The sequence below is a fragment of the Stenella coeruleoalba genome (assembly GCF_951394435.1).
Source record: "Stenella coeruleoalba genome assembly, chromosome: 14".
Lineage (NCBI taxonomy): Eukaryota > Metazoa > Chordata > Mammalia > Artiodactyla > Delphinidae > Stenella > Stenella coeruleoalba.
This window is the reverse complement of record NC_137160.1, coordinates 72,261,984-72,280,227: the sequence shown is the minus strand read 5'-3', so window position 1 is coordinate 72,280,227 and position 18,244 is coordinate 72,261,984. Positions and strand designations below refer to the sequence as shown.

At 43.1% G+C, this 18,244-nt stretch overlaps 1 protein-coding gene across 9 annotated transcripts in view; it reads right to left on the bottom strand.

Moving 5' to 3' along the window:
- MYO1H (myosin IH) overlaps nucleotides 1–18,244 on the bottom strand; it is a 141,986-nt gene that overhangs the window by 31,954 nt on the left and 91,788 nt on the right. For 6 of the 9 annotated variants that reach the window (XR_013831234.1, XM_079942187.1, XM_079942185.1 and 3 more), the window contains 8 exons: nucleotides 13,891–14,052; nucleotides 10,606–10,721; nucleotides 9,037–9,235; nucleotides 7,990–8,070; nucleotides 5,473–5,652; nucleotides 2,072–2,170; nucleotides 834–947; nucleotides 440–511 (listed from right to left, as the gene is read on the bottom strand). Coding sequence is in view for 8 of the 9 variants with exons in the window: in XM_079942187.1 (XP_079798313.1) it covers nucleotides 440–511; nucleotides 834–947; nucleotides 2,072–2,170; nucleotides 5,473–5,652; nucleotides 7,990–8,070; nucleotides 9,037–9,235; nucleotides 10,606–10,721; nucleotides 13,891–14,016 (987 nt within the window). In the remaining variant the exon portion in view is untranslated. Of the gene's footprint in view, nucleotides 1–439; nucleotides 512–833; nucleotides 948–2,071; nucleotides 2,554–5,472; nucleotides 5,653–7,989; nucleotides 8,071–9,036; nucleotides 9,236–10,605; nucleotides 10,722–13,077; nucleotides 13,205–13,890; nucleotides 14,053–18,244 lie in introns of those variants that run through there. The other 3 variants (XM_079942191.1, XM_079942189.1, XM_079942192.1) reach the window with 3 other exon arrangements.

Here is an 18,244-nt window from a genome sequence, read left to right as displayed (position 1 = left end):
CAGGGGGACATTCAACAAGTCACACAAAGAAGCGTCATGTTGCTCTCAAGCTGAGAGTGACAAGTGCTATAAGGAGATACATATGGTGCTTCAGGGTAGGGGTGGGATGAGCAGGGAAAGGACTCTGAAGAAATGATCCCTGGGAACTGAAGGATAAGGCTGGGTTAACTACAAGAAGCATAGGGAAAAGTGTTCCAGCAGAGGGAACAGCATATGCAAAGACTCTGTGGAGGGAAGGCAGGGCGAGTGTGAGGCACAGAGAGCTTGTGATGGTGGGATGTTGGGGGATGGGGAAGTTAAGGCAGGAGATGCTGCCAGAAGCTGGACCACACAGGACCTGGTGGGCAGGATTCAGGAGTCTGGCCTCCCCTAGGGCCACCATCCTGCTGGCAGCAGTGGTGGGAAGGGCAGGTACATTTCCACCTAGAGCCATTTTTACCTCCTCCGTTTTGGCTTCAATCTTTCTATGGGTGAGAGCTTCCAGAAGGTCCCATGGGTTGACCCCTAGGAGCTGAATAAATGGAAATCAAAATGCCATTCAGTAACCCAACTTTACTCACTCATAAAGAGTTTCCAGGTCCAGGTGTACCTGCCCTACTAACTGTGCTTTAATGCAAAACAGATCATATTTGGTCTTTCAACCAACTGGCCTTTACCCGCTCCCTCATCTACCCCCACGCTCTTTAAACCTCCTAACCAGTGTCAGCTGGGAGAACACGATGTGAGCCGTTTGGGACGTGGGCATCCGGCTGCCTCACTCCCCTCCCCGGCCTCTCCATCTCTGAGAGTGTCTGCTCCCCCCGCACCGGGGCTCTCCCAAACTGGACCGTCACCTTGGCAATCCATTTGATCTCGTGGGTGTCTCGTATGCAGGCGCAGCCCTGCTGGTTCGCTTCAAAACAGATGTTCCCCAGGTGTAGGACACTGGCAATAATTCCATAGAGATTCTAGGAATGTGGGAAGTGGTGAGGAGGACAGGGAGAGAAGACGGTGGCTGCCTAATTGATAAATGTCATCAGGGGAGATACCCGAGGGAGAACTCCCCGCCCCTGAATTCCAGCCTGGAGCTCACAGAACGAATGGAGTCTCCTCCTTCCCCAGATATTAAGGGAAGCCGGGAAAGAGCCTCTGCGGAGGGCAGGATGATGCCTCACTCATCTCCAGCACAAGACACTGCTATTTTGATATCACCCTGTGCCTCCCCACCAATCTAATGTTCAAATGTCATGATCCCAGATATATGTGTGTATATATATATATATATATATATACACACCTATGTATATATATACATACATATATATATTTTTAAAAATTATATCCTGGTCCTTGAAAGATCAATAGTTTAACAACCCACCCACCCCCACCCAGAAAACAAGGACAAAAAGATGTAAAAACAAACTGTTTATAAATCCTACAGTTTGGTCCAGTTTGTTCCAGTATAGAAGCATAAATAAATGATATTCCTAGCACTCTAGGGGATTAAATATTTGAGATTGGGTTTAAGGGGAAGAGGAAACATGACCACCTGCTGGCACTCAGCACTGGGAAAATTCAGGGCTGCTGGATGAAATGCAGAATGCCCAGTTAACATTTGAATTTCAAGTAAGCAATGACTGATTTTGTTTTCTTTTTTTTAATTGGAGTAAAATTGCTTTACAATGTTGTGTTAGTTTCTGCTGTACAATGAAATGAATCAGCTATATGTATACATATATCCCCTCCCTCTTGAACCTCCCTCCCCCCACCATCCCCCACCCATCTAGGTCATTACAGAGCACCGAGCTGAGCCCCCTGTGCTATACAGCAGGTTCCCACGAGCTAGCTATTTTACACATGGTCGTGTATTTATGAGCAATGACTAATTTTTAGTATGAAGTTTGTCCCATGCAATGTTGGGACATACTTCTACTAAAAAATTAGTCAGTGTTTATCTGAAATGCAAATGTACCTAAGTGTCCTTTTTATCTGCTGAATCTGGCAACCCTACCGTGTAATCACCAAGAAACCAGGATGGTTTCCTCAATCCCAGACCTGACTACTGGCATCTCTGCCCTCGGGGGGCTCATACCTCAAGATCATCTTCAGTAAAATCGATGACAGAAAAGGCATTGGAAACAGTTTTCCAGTCGTTCTTGTCATTAATAGACGATTCTTTGGCACAGTGGCCCTGTTGACACAGAATTGGGTCGCTTAACAGCATTTTTATAAGGACAGTTAGGTTTATAAACACTCCTAATCAAAATGATTTTCTCTACAAGCACAAAAAAGCTAGTTCTATAATGTTCTGAGCTGTGAAAAAAATGGATTTTATTCTGTTTAGCACCTGACGATTTGCCAACTGCTGCTTTTTTCAAATTTATTTGTAATTTTGTTTAAAAATCTGTCTGGGAGGGCTTCCCTGGTGGCGCAGTGGTTGAGAGTCCGCCTGCCGATGCAGGGGACGCGGGTTCGTGCCCCGGTCCGGGAAGATCCCACATGCCGCGGAGCGGCTGGGCCCGTGAGCCATGGCCGCTGGGCCTGCGCGTCCGGAGCCTGTGCTCCACAACAGAAGAGGCCACAGCAACGAGAGGCCCCCGTACCGCAAAAAAAAAAAAAAAAAAAAAAATCTGTCTGGGAAAACTTTCAAAGTTACATATTAGTGGTATATCTTTAGTGTGTTTTCAAAAATAGGTTTTCTTGCCATTTTTGCTGAATACATTGGAAACACTTGTCTCAATAGATATCTGCTGAAACATACAGGAAAATGACAGTGTTTAAATTCTGAAAATAATCTTGACACACTTAGCAACCAACATCAGAAACTTCACTGCAGGATTTCCTTCACTCAAGGAAATAAAAGTTCGGCATCTAGAGAAACACAGATTCTACAGGAAGTGTAATAAGACTTTTCCCATTAACTCTAGAGGCTGTGTTTTAAACCAGTAACAGACTACCAGTATCACAATTTAAAGAGAAAACCTTATAGATGAGGGTTTGTTGTCGTTGTTTTGCTTTTGTAGTGCCGAGTATTCCTAGTTTCCTGATTATCTGAAGATTGGTTATCTTAAAAGAGTTCCTTGTTGCGTGGGGAAAACAAAGGTGTCATACCACGAAAACATTCACCAGTGAACTGGCCAGTGTTAAATCTGCAACCTCCCAAATATCCCTGCCCACACAACTAGCAACATCTGCTCTTGCCTCTCCAGGGGCAGGGCTAGTCTAAGTCAGTCCTCAGAGGACACTTAGGGGTTTGGAAGCAGTGCAAATATACTACAAAGCAGTCACAAAGTTTGCCAAAGTTACCGGAGAATATGAAATCGATCAAAATAATACTGGTGAATTGCTTGAGCCATTTCGAAAGCCACTGTGGCATGAGGGTCTTGCCAAATTAATCGGGCCAGAAAAAATCTGCAAGGATAGAGGCATGATACATTCCCAAAGAGAGTGATTTGATAATCGAATGGTTAGGAGAAGCCCTACATAAATGAAGTCCTCTTAAATGGATGAAATCCATCCTTAATGGATGAAGTCCTCAAAGAGTGTAACAAATTGATCCTCTGATCATGCTATGAAAAGCCAAAGGTGATGCTCCCGTACAGCTCTGTTGGAAAAATGAGGTCCTCAAAAAGAAAAATAATCAAATTTGATTTATTCTTTGCTCTAAGAATTAGTACAGGGCTTCCCTGGTGGCGCAGTGGTTGAGAGTCCGCCTGCCGATGCAGGGGACGCGGGTTCGTGCCCCGGTCCGGGAAGATCCCACATGCCGCGGAGCGGCTGGGCCCGTGAGCCATGGCTGCTGGGCCTGCGCGTCTGGAGCCTGTGCTCTGCAACGGGAGAGGCCACAACAGTGAGAGGCCCGCGTACCGCAAAAAAAAAAAAAAAAAAAAAAAATTAGTACAAAGTTTGTTAAGTATAAAATGAGATTATGAGATTCTTTTATCTTCCTGATTTAGCTGCATTTTTCAAAATAAATTTCCATCAAGTCGTCTTTTCCTCCATGATTTACTATGATACGCTGGTCTTCGTTTTACAATATTCACTTTACAAGACATGGCTCTCTTTCTTAAATGATGTCCCTGCTTTGTACTCTACCAAGTGACCTCCGTTCAAGCCAGGCCCAGAGAGAAGAGAAAAATCCAAAAACCTTGGGGCAAAAAGGTGCTAGTGACATCAAACACTGAGAGGTGCTAGACATCCTGAGCATCCCACACCCTAGTGCTGGTTGCAAAAAAATTAGTGCTGGGAAGTTAAATTCTGGAAGCCACTTTGTACAACACTACATCCTAGGATTGCTCATAGAAATGGTCTGAACTATTTCTGTAAGGGAGGATGTTCATTCATTTCGCAGAAAACAGTTCTCGGGATGGAAGGCAGGAAGGTGCAGAAAAAGTCTTTTCCAAACTAGTTCTGAAAGCAGAATGAAGTACCATAGGTTGTGGACTCAGATAGACAGTGTGTTTCTATCACACTAGACCAGAAGTTCTCACCGCAGCTGTGCATTAGAATACCCAGGGGATTCACTGAATGACATTTAATCACCAAGGAATGTTTAAAACAACCCTGATGGAAAATATTTCTACAGTGGAAAGATCTGTCACCACCTTCACCTAGTGATCAAATTCGCATCACTAACAGTGAAGCAATGGACAACGTGCGTCTGCTGAGATGATGCAGGATGCCTACGCAGAGCATCTATGCAGTGTCCTTACCAAAAATATTTAATCTCAATCTACTGCTCTAGCCTCTTCACACTGTTAATTTTATGAAAAGAAGTAAGAGTCTAGATTGAAAGAAACATAATAACCGATGCATGATTTTATCTTAGTTGGAAGAAACTGCTATAGATAGTATTTTGAGGACAATGGAAAATTTGACTACGGACTAGTTAGATGATATAAGGAAATTATTGTTAATGTTTAAGGTTCAATATGGCAACACGGCATAAGAAAATACTCTTCTTTTTAGAAGCTACATGCTGAATTATTTGTGATGGAAGTGCTATAAAATCGCAAATGGCTTTAAAACGGTTCAGCAGCAGTTAGATGACAGAACAGATATAGCAAAGTGGTAATAATTTTTTAATGTGAGTGAGGCATGTAATGATCTTGATCCAACTTTTCTGAAAACTGAAAATGTTTATAATAAAAAAAATTATAAGAAAAAAAAAAATAACACCACCCTGATGTCCAGGTCTTGCTCTAGACCAATTAAATATGAATCTCTGGAAAGTAGAGCCCAGGCATTTGTGTGTTTCAAAAGCTCCTTGGGTGATTCTAGCTTCAGTCAGGGCTGAGAACCACTCACCGAGATATTGGTTACTTTACCAAGATGATACACCTGCCAGGTGTAAAAGGAGGGGTCAAGAAACCAATCAGTAGAATACTTCCACCATGGTAATAAGAAAGTTATTGAACACCCCACAGAAGTCCCCCAAACACCCCTGATCCCGCCCTCCAAAGGGCCACCAGAACCGGTGCTGGTCTTTCCAACCTGTGAGAGGTATTTATACAGCTGGGGATCTCGCTCAAGTCCCAGGTAAGCAAGGAGCTCCTCTTCTCCACCCTCTAGCAGCTGGTAGAAGATGTGGAAATTCCGCTCACCCTGATTTTGATAGACGACTCGAGACTTCTCTATCAAGTAACTGATGATATGCCCGCCTACAGGAATGCCCTTCAAAAGAGAACAAAAAATTCGGGGAAAAAAACCCCAATAATCAAACCACTCTCTTCCTGGTGTCTTCTGATGAACTGAAATTCTGAATTTGAATCAAGTCTGATCTAACGATCTTCTAGGATTAGTGTTTTCTGGGTTCCGTTTCAAAAAGAGTTTTGCCTACGCCCACGGTCATGAAGATATTTTCTGTGTTTTCGTCTAGAAGCAACTGTTTTACCATTCACGTTTAGGACTATGATCTATCATTATTCAATTTTTGTATATGGGGTGAAGTTGAGGCCAAAGATCTCTTTATCCTCCATATGGATTTCCAGTTGACCAGCACCATTTATTGGAAAGACAATTCTATGTATACTGAATCACAGTGATGCTTTGGTCATAAGTCTGGTGACCATATACGTGAGTGGGGTGGGGGGAGGGGTCTTTCTCAACTCTCTTCTGGTCCATCAGCCTCTTTATATATTCTTGTGCCAACATCACACTGTCTTAATTATTGCTTTAAATAAGCTATCCAATAAAGAGTTTGTGTTCCAGGACATATATAGAACACTTGCAAATCAATAAGGGAAAAAAAAAGACAACCCAATTAAAAATGAGCAAAAGACTTTAACATACAAGAGGGTTTTTAAATGACCAACGGGCAAAATTTCATTAAAAATCAGGGAGATACAAATTTAAACTACAGTGAGAAACCACTATACCCCACCAGAATGCCTAAAACTAAAAGGACTGACAATACCAAATGTTGGCAAAAGTGTGGAAAAACCGAAACTCTCAATTATAACATTGCTGGTAAGAACTCAGCAATGCCACCTCTGGATATATACCCAACATAAAGGAGTGTGCTTATATCTACTAAAAGAGGTTCAAGAATGTTCACAGCACTATTTGCAATAGCCCCAAATTGGATACAACCCAAATGTCCAACACAGGAGAACAGATAAATGGTGATAAAAGTCGAGCAATCAAAAAATGAACAATTCCATGCAGCAACATGGTTGAATCTCACAGACATGTTGATTGAAAGAGGCCAAACACAAAACAGAACAATTGTATAATTCCATTTTTCTGAAGTTCAAGAAGCAGCAAAATTAATCTGTGATTATAGAGGTCAGAACAGCGATCACCTTTGGGAAGGGGGGGTATTGTCAGAGACAGGTAGGAGAACCTTCTAGGTGCTAGAAATTTTTATATCTTGATCTGAGTGGTGGTTACACAGGTAGATTCATATGTAAAAATTTATCAAGCTGTGTACATGACTTGTGTCCTTTTTACTATGTGTTGAATTTCAATAAAAAGTGAAAAATATATATCGTTATTAAATTTTTTTCAAAGTCTATGCACACACCACCAGAAACCCATGTTCCAGCCTCTGGGAAACCCTGAGTCAGTCTGTCCTCATCACTGCACTGAACACTGAGCCAGTTACTGTTCTCTAGCCTAAGTGTCATTTTGTCACTTGGAATTATATGTCCTTGAGAACTTTGTCTACCCCTCCTACCTGCATTAGCCTCATTTAAACTCTGTGTACAACACAACCACGTTCATTCATTATGTGTTGTCTCTGGCTACTTTCATGCTACAAGAGCAGAGTTGAGTAGCTGAGACAGAGGCTGTATGGTCCGTCCATAAAGCCTAAAATATTTACTATCTGGCCCTCTCCAAATAAGTTTGCCAACCCATGCCATATAATTTTGTACACATAAGCAATATATTGTTTACTTTGGAATGTTTTCAAGTTTTATAAGAAATGGCATCACACTGACACCCAGTACGTTCTCACGACCCGTCTGCATTGTGCGTAGCTGGCGTTCACATGCTCTCACTGCCATAAAACATCTCATTGTGTGAGCATCCCGCAATTTGGCCGTTCTCCTGTTGATGGGCATTCAGCTCTCTCGAGATGTGTTGGTTCTTTTCCAGTCCCTTTAGCATCGTGAGCAGTGCTGTTGTGGGCATGTTTGCACATCTGTAGGAGTATCTCCAGGCGGGGAATGGCTCCATCTTAGATTATGTGATTTCAACATCACAAGATGATACACCGTTTTCCAAATGGGCTGTACCAATGTACTCCCCGCCAGCAATGTGTGAGAGTTCCTAATGATCCACATCTTTACCAACACTTGGTATTATCAGACTTCTTAATTTTTGCCCACATAGTAAAATATGTCATCGTGGTCTTTATTTGCATTTCCTAGAACTAGCACTAATCCTGGATTTTTCAACTTTTTGAGCCAATAAATGCCCTTCCTCCCTTAAGGTGCCTTGAGATGGGTTTCCACTGCTGGCAAGTTCAGGGGTCCCCATGAAGCAGTAGTAGGAACGTCAGTGTACCTTAAAGTCAAACTGTATGTCCATGTATTTTCCAAATCTGCTGGAGTTGTCATTCCGGAGTGTTTTGGCATTTCCAAAAGCCTTGGAATACAAAGGGAGGGGAGACTGAACCAAATTGTCATTCACTGCCATTTAAGTCATTCAGTGTCATTCAGTGTCACTTAACGTGTCACTCAATGACATTAAGTGTCATTCAGTGCCGTTTAAGTCATTCGCCATGCTCGTCGAATCCCTGACCCTAACTGACATGCTCACTGGAGGAGGGGAGGGGGCACCAGGAATGAAAGCCATACTTTATCTTCTAAGAAGGAATCACTATTTACAGAGGATTTGATGCCAAATATTGGGGCTGGACCCACAGAAAAGAAGGGAAAAATATCTTCTCCCTAGACTCCAATCTAGGGATAGATTAGAACTGGCCTAAGGAGAGGTAGATAGGACCCTAGGCCCTTGCTGTTCTAGAAGGGCACAGTTATTGGCCCCCATCACCAGACACCTTCCTATATCAAAGATGTAAACTGTTCAGCCCAAAGGTCTACTGGGAAAATCCCTTCAACCATAAACACGTTTTACGCAAAGAGCAACCAAAACACAGGAGAAAATAATGTGTTCAAAATCATCCAGCAAGTCAGTGAATTGCAATAGTAGAAATAATAATCATCAAAAAGATTTTAATTAAACAATAAAAATACTAATGAATAATAAGAGTATTATTTTAGTGCTTACTTATTCTGCTGTGTGGTTTTTATGCATTCATCTTGTTTAATCCTCAAAACCTCTTTAAGAGGTAGGTACTACGAGTAGACCCATTCTCCAGATGGGGAGTGACTGCAGAAGCTTGCTGGTGCATGACTGCCCCAGCGTTAGTCTCCAGGCCTGCTGGACTTCAAGGTCACGCCCTTCAACCACAATACTACCCATGTGATCCACTGCCCTCTTCTTAACTTCCAGACCTGCCCATTTTGACCGACCTCCCCGAACAGAACATTCTTCTTACTTAGTGACCTCCCTGGAACTGCCCTCTCTAGGTCCTCAAAGATCGCTCACCTCCAGCACTGGATTGGAGAGTAGCAGTCTGTCACGGGCTATTTGTAGTGACTCAGTCATTGGGCAGGTCACTGCAAAATACTGGAGAATCTTCTTGGAGGCCTCCGTTTTCCCTGCCCCGCTCTCTCCAGAAATGAGGATGAAGTGGTTATTTAGCTCAGAGCACATCATGCGGTAAGCGTTGTCAGCTATGGCGTAGCTGGGGAAGTAGTGAGACAGAAACGCAAGGAATGGAAGTGACTATAACACTCCTTCCCTTGACTCTGATGCCCACCAGAGCAGAAGGACAAAGTACCCTGCCTCCCAGAAGCCACGTCCAGATTGTGGTACAAGGCACTCAGTTCAGACAGAGAGCAAACCTTCACCATGACCCATTGACTGATCCCTCACAGAGTTTACTAGATATCAAAACTCTAACAATAGAAGAGTTACAGTGAAGAATTGGGGCAGGAATAAAAAGATTTTTCAAAATTTACCAATTTTTTTAAAATCTATCAACATTTCTTATAAGAATAAACTACATACTAAGTTACATCCCCAAGAGATGCTCTATTAACTGTAGGTGGAACTAACATTATGTCTAAATATTGAGTAACTCAATAGATATAACATCTCGTGTTTCCTTCCCTTCAAAACCTAAAGTACTAAGAGTATAGAGACAGGAAGCCAGAAAGATTTGAAAAGCTCTGTGATAACTTTAGGACAAGAGGTAAAACTAGTATAAGGGCTTTATCTACAATATCAGAAACCAAAGCAGGAAGGTCTCCCAAGGGTATAACCTTAGTATGTGGCTGAATTTGAAAGCTGGGTATTTCAGAAATCACTGGTGGTGCTGAGGCAGAAAGGTTCATAAATGCCTTGGGAGTGGAATAGGCAAATCACCAAGAAAAATGAAGGGAGAACCTAGATAATTAGCCCAGAAGTCGACCAAGGAGGAGAACTGGGAAATTCAGCAAACCCCAAGTCACATAGAGACCAGGCAGGAAATTGCTTTTCTTATGGATCTGCAGCCCTGCTAAGTTCCTACCAATGGGCATTCTTCTCAGCTGCCATGACATTCAGGTACCAGTAGAAGGCACTATAGCAATCCATTTCCAAGAGAAGACACCTCTCTGGCCACATTTAGATTTCTCAGGAGTCATACAAAGATTCTACTTCTCATCATATTTAAGCTTAGATCTGATCTGCTGTTGTTTTCCACTCTGTTGAAAGGCAGCAGTTTAAGTGAGATACACAACCTAAAGAGCGTGCATCAAGGATGTACATGGTTGGGTGGATGGATAACGGATGGGTGGATGGATAACGGATGGGTGGATGGATAACGGATGGGTAGATGGATGGGTGGGTAGATGGATGGGTGGGTAGATGAATGGATGGGTGGGTGAATAGGTGGATGGGTGGGTATGTGGGTGGGTAGATGAATGGATGGGTGGGTGAATAGGTGGATGGGTGGGTAGATGAATGGATGGATGGGTGGCGGGTGGATGTGTGGGGTGAAGGGAGAGAGGGGAAAAAGAGGTAGAAAGTGAGAAAAATACTCCTATTGCTGACCTCATGGGTGCTACTTACACATGCGGTGGCAGTTCAAAGAAATTGACCCCTTGATAAAGTTCCATCTGGCTCACAGTGTAGATTCCAAGCTCCTGGTATGGGTTCACAGACACGAGGAGGGTCCCAATATATGTCTAGAGGAATAGACCAAAGCACTAGTGAGGAATTTCGGGGTGCAAATGGCTACAGTAAAAGACCATCACGTGCTATAATCCCCTTGTGTTCCTTCAGTGCTGGGACTATAACATGATAAATAAGACAGGTGGGGAGGGGGGTCTCTGCTGTCATGGAGCCTACATGGCACAGGCGGGCAGGCAAACAGCTGAGGGCCCAAGACGGCTTCAATGAGTGTGCTAAGAAGGGCATACATAGAGTAACGAGTGAGTGAATGACTAAGGAAGGCCACCCAGCTAGTGGGCTTTGGGACGCTTCTCTAAGGAGATGACATCTGAGCGGAGACGTGAAGGATGATGAGCCTGTCATGAAAAATGTAGGCAGGAAGGGCATCTCAGGCTGAGGGGACATGTGTGGCTCTGCATTGGAGGCCAGTGAGGGAGGGGAGACTAGAAGATGGTAGAGAGGATGTTGGGGAGGGTGTGAGTTGAGACCACGCAGGGTGTCAGGAACTGGGGGGATTCATTCCACATGCAATGGATGTCAGAGAGCCCACTCCCCGCTACTGAAATGAAACACTGGCCTGAACTATCACGTAAAAGAGATGACTTTGAGGGTGTGCACCATGATCTGATGGATTCATGTTTCACAAAGGTCCTTCTGGTGACTGAGTGAAAGCAGGGCAGCATATACAACTGCCATCTAAAACTGGGCAAACACTCCCACTACCTGCATTTATGTCTCTAGATCTCATTGTTGGATTCAACTAATATTCAAGTGTTTGAAGTACTTATATTTGTAGTATAGCCACTGAAGAAAGCTTCTTGGAATATGATTATGAATAAAAGTTCTAAGCTCTTATATATAAAAATAAATATTTAGGCTCCTTTAAAAATATATCTGGAGGGCTTCCCTGGTGGCACAGTGGTTGAGCATCCGCCTGCCGATGCAGGGGACAAAGGTTTGGGACACGGGATCGTGCCCGGGTCTGGGAAGATCCCACATGCCGCGGAGCGGCTGGGCCCGTGAGCCATGGCTGCTGAGCCTGCGCGTCCGGAGCCTGTGCTCCGCAACGGGAGAGGCCACAACAGCGAGAGGCCCGCGTACCGCAAAATATAAACAAACAAACAAAAAAATACATCTGGAGCACGGGCTCTAGGTGCGTGGGCTTCAGTAGTTGCGGTGAAGCCCCGCACCGCAATGAAGAGCAGCCCCTGCTCGCTGCAACTTGAGAAAGCCTGCGCGCAGCAACGAAGACCCAATGCAGCCAAAAATAAATAAGTAAAATAAATAAATTTATTTTTAAAAATCCCAGTATTTAAAAAAAAATACAACTGGTACTCAGATATAGAGAATAACCTAGTGGTTACCAGAGGGGAGAGGTTGGGAGGAGCAAGATATAGGTTTGGGGGTGGGATGTACAAACTATTGGGTGTAAGATAGGTTCAAGGATGTATTGTACAACACGGGGAATAGAGCCAATATTTTGTAAGAACTGTAAACGGAAAGTAACCTTTAAAAATGGTATAGGGCTTCCCTGGTGGCGCAGTGGTTGAGAGTCCGCCTGCTGATGCAGGGGACACAGGTTCGTGCCCCGGTTCGGGAAGATCCCACGTGCCGCGCAGCGGCTGGGCCCGTGAGCCATGGCCGCTGAGCCTGCGTGTGCGGAACCTGTGCTCCACAACGGGAGAGGCCACAACAGTGAGAGGCCCGTGTACCGCAAAAATAAATAAATTAATTAAAATGGTATAAAAAATATATCTGGTATTTTCAGATTCTGAGTTTGTTGTTGCTTTTCATTTCAAAGACTGGAGGTACTCAAACCTACATTAAATTATGCTAAAATCATTCCAACTATTGTTTCCAATCTCTAGGACAAAGTCAAACAGAGAACCGGATCACAGATGAGTATTTTGACTAAAACTCTGCATCGCTTCCATCAGTAGAAATCTTCCAGGATAGAACACAGTTTCTGAAATTTACCTGTTCAGATTGGAAACATTTCGTTTATCCATGATGATCCTATCATCCCACTTATACTTCCCCAAACCATACTATTTCTCTTCTGCTTATACATAAACTTACAGATGAAATCTATTTCCACAATTAAAAATGTACACTCTGAGAAACACTTTGCTTGTTTCTTTTGGTAACCTTGGTTTCCACATGTAGACTGTCACGGGCACTATTACAAACAAAATAACTATAAGAAAAAAATTTTTTTAATTTTTTAATATTTTTAAACTGCTTCTGATCATCTCATTTACTCTTAGCAAAAGCTAATAAAATTAAACAATAACACACACACACACACACACACACACACACACACACACACAGAGAAACACTGTTGAGTGCACCCTTAAAGGAATTTACCTGAACAGCAACCAATCAAACCAAGGTGGAGTGATAAATGGAGATCTTCATAAAAATTGACCATTAGAAGCAAGGAGACCAACTTGAACAGAGTTCTGGTAAAATACTGCAGTCTTGACCCTTGAAGATTCCTGGGATATGGTGGACATCTCTTATTTTTGCCTGCCTGCCATCAAGTCCCCCTTCTTCCAACAGATTCCTCTGAGAGAACTTCTCCAGCTCTCAGTCCATATCATGAGGTCAGGGGACCACTGGCCTCATCCCTCACCTCTAGAAGTGGGCCTGGGAATAGCCTGGCCAGTCAGAATATTCCTCTACCTATGCGGATTGGTTCAGAGACAGACACATGACCCAACGTGGGCCAATCAGAGCCGACCATTCTCCGTCTCCCAGAAGACTTGCTCCCTTCTCAGTAGCAGCTTTAAGAGGATAACGTATCAGCCTGGTTCCGCTGGCAGTCACCTCACCACCATGCAGAGAGGCTGCTCCAGAAGGAAACTGATGCAAAAGAAAGCAGAGGGATGGGAAAGAGTCCTCAAGGCATCACCCTAGACCCTAGATCTATTTCTGGACCCTGAAGCTACACAGGTTGATAGATTCCCTCTTGCAGCTTAGGCCGATTTAAGTTGGGTCTCTGCCACCAGCAGACATAAAAGTCTTAATTCAAAGAATCAAAGTGTACCTGACAGTGGTCCCTCGACACCCCTCTTTAATGCCTAACCTAATTAGAGTGATACTGTTCACGATCATCGAGACAAGACCAGAAGGGAGCCACCACTCTAGGAAAAACAGCTGAGAAATGGGTTACATTACATAGATGAGGTTCTCGCTGAAACGCTTGCGAAGGTTGTCCAGAAAAGCAGATTCACTGGTGTAGGCATCCAACAGCACAAAATCCTGCACCCCGACCTTGTCCCGGGCAGTCAGCGCGCTTTCCATGTGCAGACGAATGTGCTTCCGCCGCACTTCTTCTTTCTACAGGAAACAGAACATTCCTCAGCAACTCACTTATTCTGTCATTTTTATTGCACGTCTAAAATGGAAATAGCAAGATCCCAAACCCTGGGGATAGTTGAGAGCAGAGATTAAATTATGCTCTCTTCATTAAGCATTTATGATCCAGTTAGGGATACAAGTAATGATAGTAAAAGCAATAACTGTAGTAACAGCGGCTGCTGCCAGGAACTGAGCATTTACTGTTAGTCACTACACTAAATGCTTGACGTGTATTATCTCTCTTGATCCTCATTCTGACCCTATGCTCTTATCATGCCCATTCTACAGGCCAGAAAACTGAGGACAGAGAGGTTATAAAACATGTCCAAGACCTGCCAAAAGGCAGAGCCAGGATATGCACCCAGATAGCCTGGCCCTATAGCCTGCTTTCCTGACCATGATGTACTCACTGAATGTTAGTTGCCTAAACTTCCTATGTAATTCCCAGATGAGTGATGAGAACGTTGGTCAGAAGGAGACTATCTTGTTGCAGAGGAGTATTTCAACATCAACAAAGGACAAACTTGGAGGGTCTCCTCCCAAAGGCTGGGCTTCAGACCTCCCCGGAGAAGGTTGGTGGCAGCCCACTGGATGGTGGAGAATCTTGCTAGGTTACTAAGTCCAGACCAGGCAGCAGAACAACCCTCCCAGGAACAGACGAGCAAAGGGAGCCAGATCACCACTGGGCGGGAGACCTGGTGCTGCCCTGTTTGGGTTGAGAGGGCCGTGGGAAACAGCTCTCCAGGGCTCAGGTAAGCTGAGGCTGGGGGTGTGCAGAGGGAGTGGGGAGCTGTGGGTAGGAGGGCTGGAGTGTGTGATGTCTGTACTGGGAGGACTGTGGCAAGGTGGTGACCAGGCCAGGGCTGCAAAGTCACTAGGGACTCCGTGCTCTGGGTACCCAGTCCGTGTATGTCTGCCCACCACATCCCACTGTGCAGCTGACAGCAGCTGAAAGGCAAGGAAAAGCAAAACATCACAAAAGGAGCCGTAAGGAGAAACCTTCTGCTATTGCAATGCCCTTCCAGCACCTTCTAGTGACAAAGACTGACATCATGCCCTCTTCAAGGAGAAATGCGTAAGGAGTCCACTTCATTATCCCAGAGCAGGTACAGAAGGGTGAATTTGGATCTGAGAGACAATAAATGGACACCTGGCACATATGGCTGTGCAAAGGTCCTAGAATAGCCGCAACCATCTTGGAAAAGAAAAACAAAGCTAGAGGACTCACACTTCTTTAGATAATCAAGACTGTGTGCCAACTGATTTTTGTCAAAGGTACCAAAACAACTTGGTGCGGAAGAGGAAAATCTTTTCAACCAATGGTGTACAAACAACCAGATATCTATAAGGAAAAACTGAATTTCAACCCCTACATCAGACTACATACATATGTATATTATACAATAAAATATATTGTACAGTATATACATTTATATATATATACATAAGTATATAGAGTTAATATATATTAATTTGAGATGGATTTTAGATCTAGATATAAATGCAAGATCTGTAAAGCTACTAGGAGAAAATAGAGGGGAATATCTTTGCATCCAGAGAAAGGCAAAATTTTCTTAGGACACAGGAAGAAATAACTGTAAGAGACAAAAAAAAGAAATTAGAACTTCATCAAATATAAACCTTCTCATCAGAAGATACTGTTAAGAAATGAATCAGCAAGCCATAGACTGGCAAAAAGATGTTCATGAACTAGATACCTGCAAAGGATTTGTATCTAGAATAAAAGACTCCAACAGCTCAGTTTAAAAAAAAGCAAAAAACACAGAAATTGGGCAAAAGACTTGAATGGATGCTTCACAAAGGAAGATAGACAGATGGTCAATAAGCACATAGGAAAGTGCTCAACGTCATTAGTAATCAGAGAAATGCACATCAGAACCGCAATGAGATGCCACCAGAAGAGTTCAAATGAAAAAGACTGACGATATCGAACATTCCCAAGATTGTGGAGCAGACAGAACTCTCATACATTGCTGGCAGGAAGGTAAAGCGATGGAATCACTGGGGAAAAGTCTGGCAGTTTCTAATGAAGTTAACCAAACCTCTACCCTTTCATCCAGCAATTCCATTCCTAAGTATTTACACGAGAGCAATGTAGACGTATGTCCACAAAAAGACTGGAACATGAGGGTTTGCATCGAGTTTATTCATGATGGTCCAAAACTGGAAACAATCCAAATTCCTATCAACTGGAGAATGGTTGTGGAACATCTATACAATAGAATGAGTACAGCAATAAAATAGAAATGACAGGTATGCACAATGACACAGACATTATGCTGAGTGAAAGTACTCAGACACAAAAGACTGCATGCTGTATGATTCCATTTATATGAAATTCTAGGACAAGCAAAACTAATCGACAGTGAAAATCACAACAATTGCTGCCTGGTTATGGGGGGACTGACTGGCCAAGGACATTTTTGGAGTGATGGAAATATACTCTAACTTGAGAGGACTCTGAGTTACATGGGTGTATCTATTTGTCAAGATAAATGGTTACAATGTTGTACGTTATGATACATGTACAGTTTGTTTTAAAAAGAACCATAAAAAATAATCAAGTGGGGAGAGGACGGGGAATAGGTAGAGGTAAAAATGATAACCGGATGGCAGAATGTTCATAATTGTTGAAGCCAGGTGATGGGTACAGGAGGGATTATACTCTTCTGTTTACTTTGTACTTGCTTGCAATTTTCCATAATGAAAAGTTTTAAAAAACAAGATCACCACCAGGTGTCTCCCTTCACTAGCTAAATGGAGCTAGAAGGCGCAATCATCTGCTCTTAAGAATGAAGACGATGCATTTAGATCAAACTATATTAGTGATTACAAATATTCCAGTTTTAAATATTTTTTATAAGGGAGGCAGTATAGCATAGTGATGAAGCACAAGGACTTTGGAACATGAGTCTTTCCAGTTTCAAATCCTTGGGAAAGTCTCAATCTCTCCAAGCCCCAGTCTGTTTCACGTCTGTAAAATGGAATATAATTGTACCTACTCCATAGGGTTATTGGTTTGAACAGAACCATGGAAAGCTCTTGGGACAGTGCCAGATACAATATCAGCTCTGGGAGTACTGGCTTCTGTCCTCATTAATATTAATAATTCGATTATTAGAAACAAGACCATAATAAAGCAAAAAAGAAATCTACTGGTAAGTAGTCAACCAGCCCCATATTAAATTAGGAGGGGGCTGGAGTCTGAAGTAATCTCTGGAGCTGTACCCACAAATATTACTGCAGCTGGACCTCTGTGGGTGGAGGGTGCAGAGATTGTAACACAGCTTCTTTCTTATTCCAGTCCTAGAGATGGGAGCCGCAGCATGCTTACAGGAGTGAGTCCTGCAGTCAGCCCCAGCGCCTTATGCGACCTTCCAGCCCAAAGAGATTTGACAAAGCCTCTTAGATTAAGGAATGTGACAATAATTTTAACTTGCAAGGGCCAAAGCACAGTCTATCCATGTCAGCCTGGAGTTTTGTTTGTCTCAGTATTTCAATGCTAATATCTGGATTTCTTTTATCTAGTTTGTTTCAAAATACCTTTAGAAGGGTGTCAACAAGCTAGAGGAGCCTAATGATATTGACAAGAATGGTCAGAAGGATAAATATTGGAGCAGAAAGGGGAACAGTAATAAAGAAATGGAAGGATTTCAGCTTTGACCAAAAGGAAGACGATTAAGAGACTTTATCAAGAAGAGAACATTAACACCATAAATGACCAGATAAGAGGGAAATTAAAGAGTGAGAGGTCTTTACTATACCTATGAAAGAACTCCATCTTTGGGGTGATAAAACTGTAGTAGACACCACCGCGCAAACACACACAGCAGTGATCACAAACTCTGCTACCTAAAGAGCAGGTACTGGGATTCAGTCAAGCTGCAGGTGGCTGGGACTCACTTAAGACTAGGGAGTGAATGGCCATCTGTGTGCAGCCACTGCTCGGTTTTGGCTGGTTGACGGATATAAGGCTTGTATATCCTTCCTTGTATATCCAAGGAAGGATATATTCCTTGTATATCCAAACCTTTCAATTCCTTAAGAAAAGTTTAAAACGTATATTCCTTGTATATCCAAACCTTTCAATTCCTTAAGAAAAGTTTAAAACGTAGAATTTTATGTAAAGTCCTATAGCATGTATTTAGCC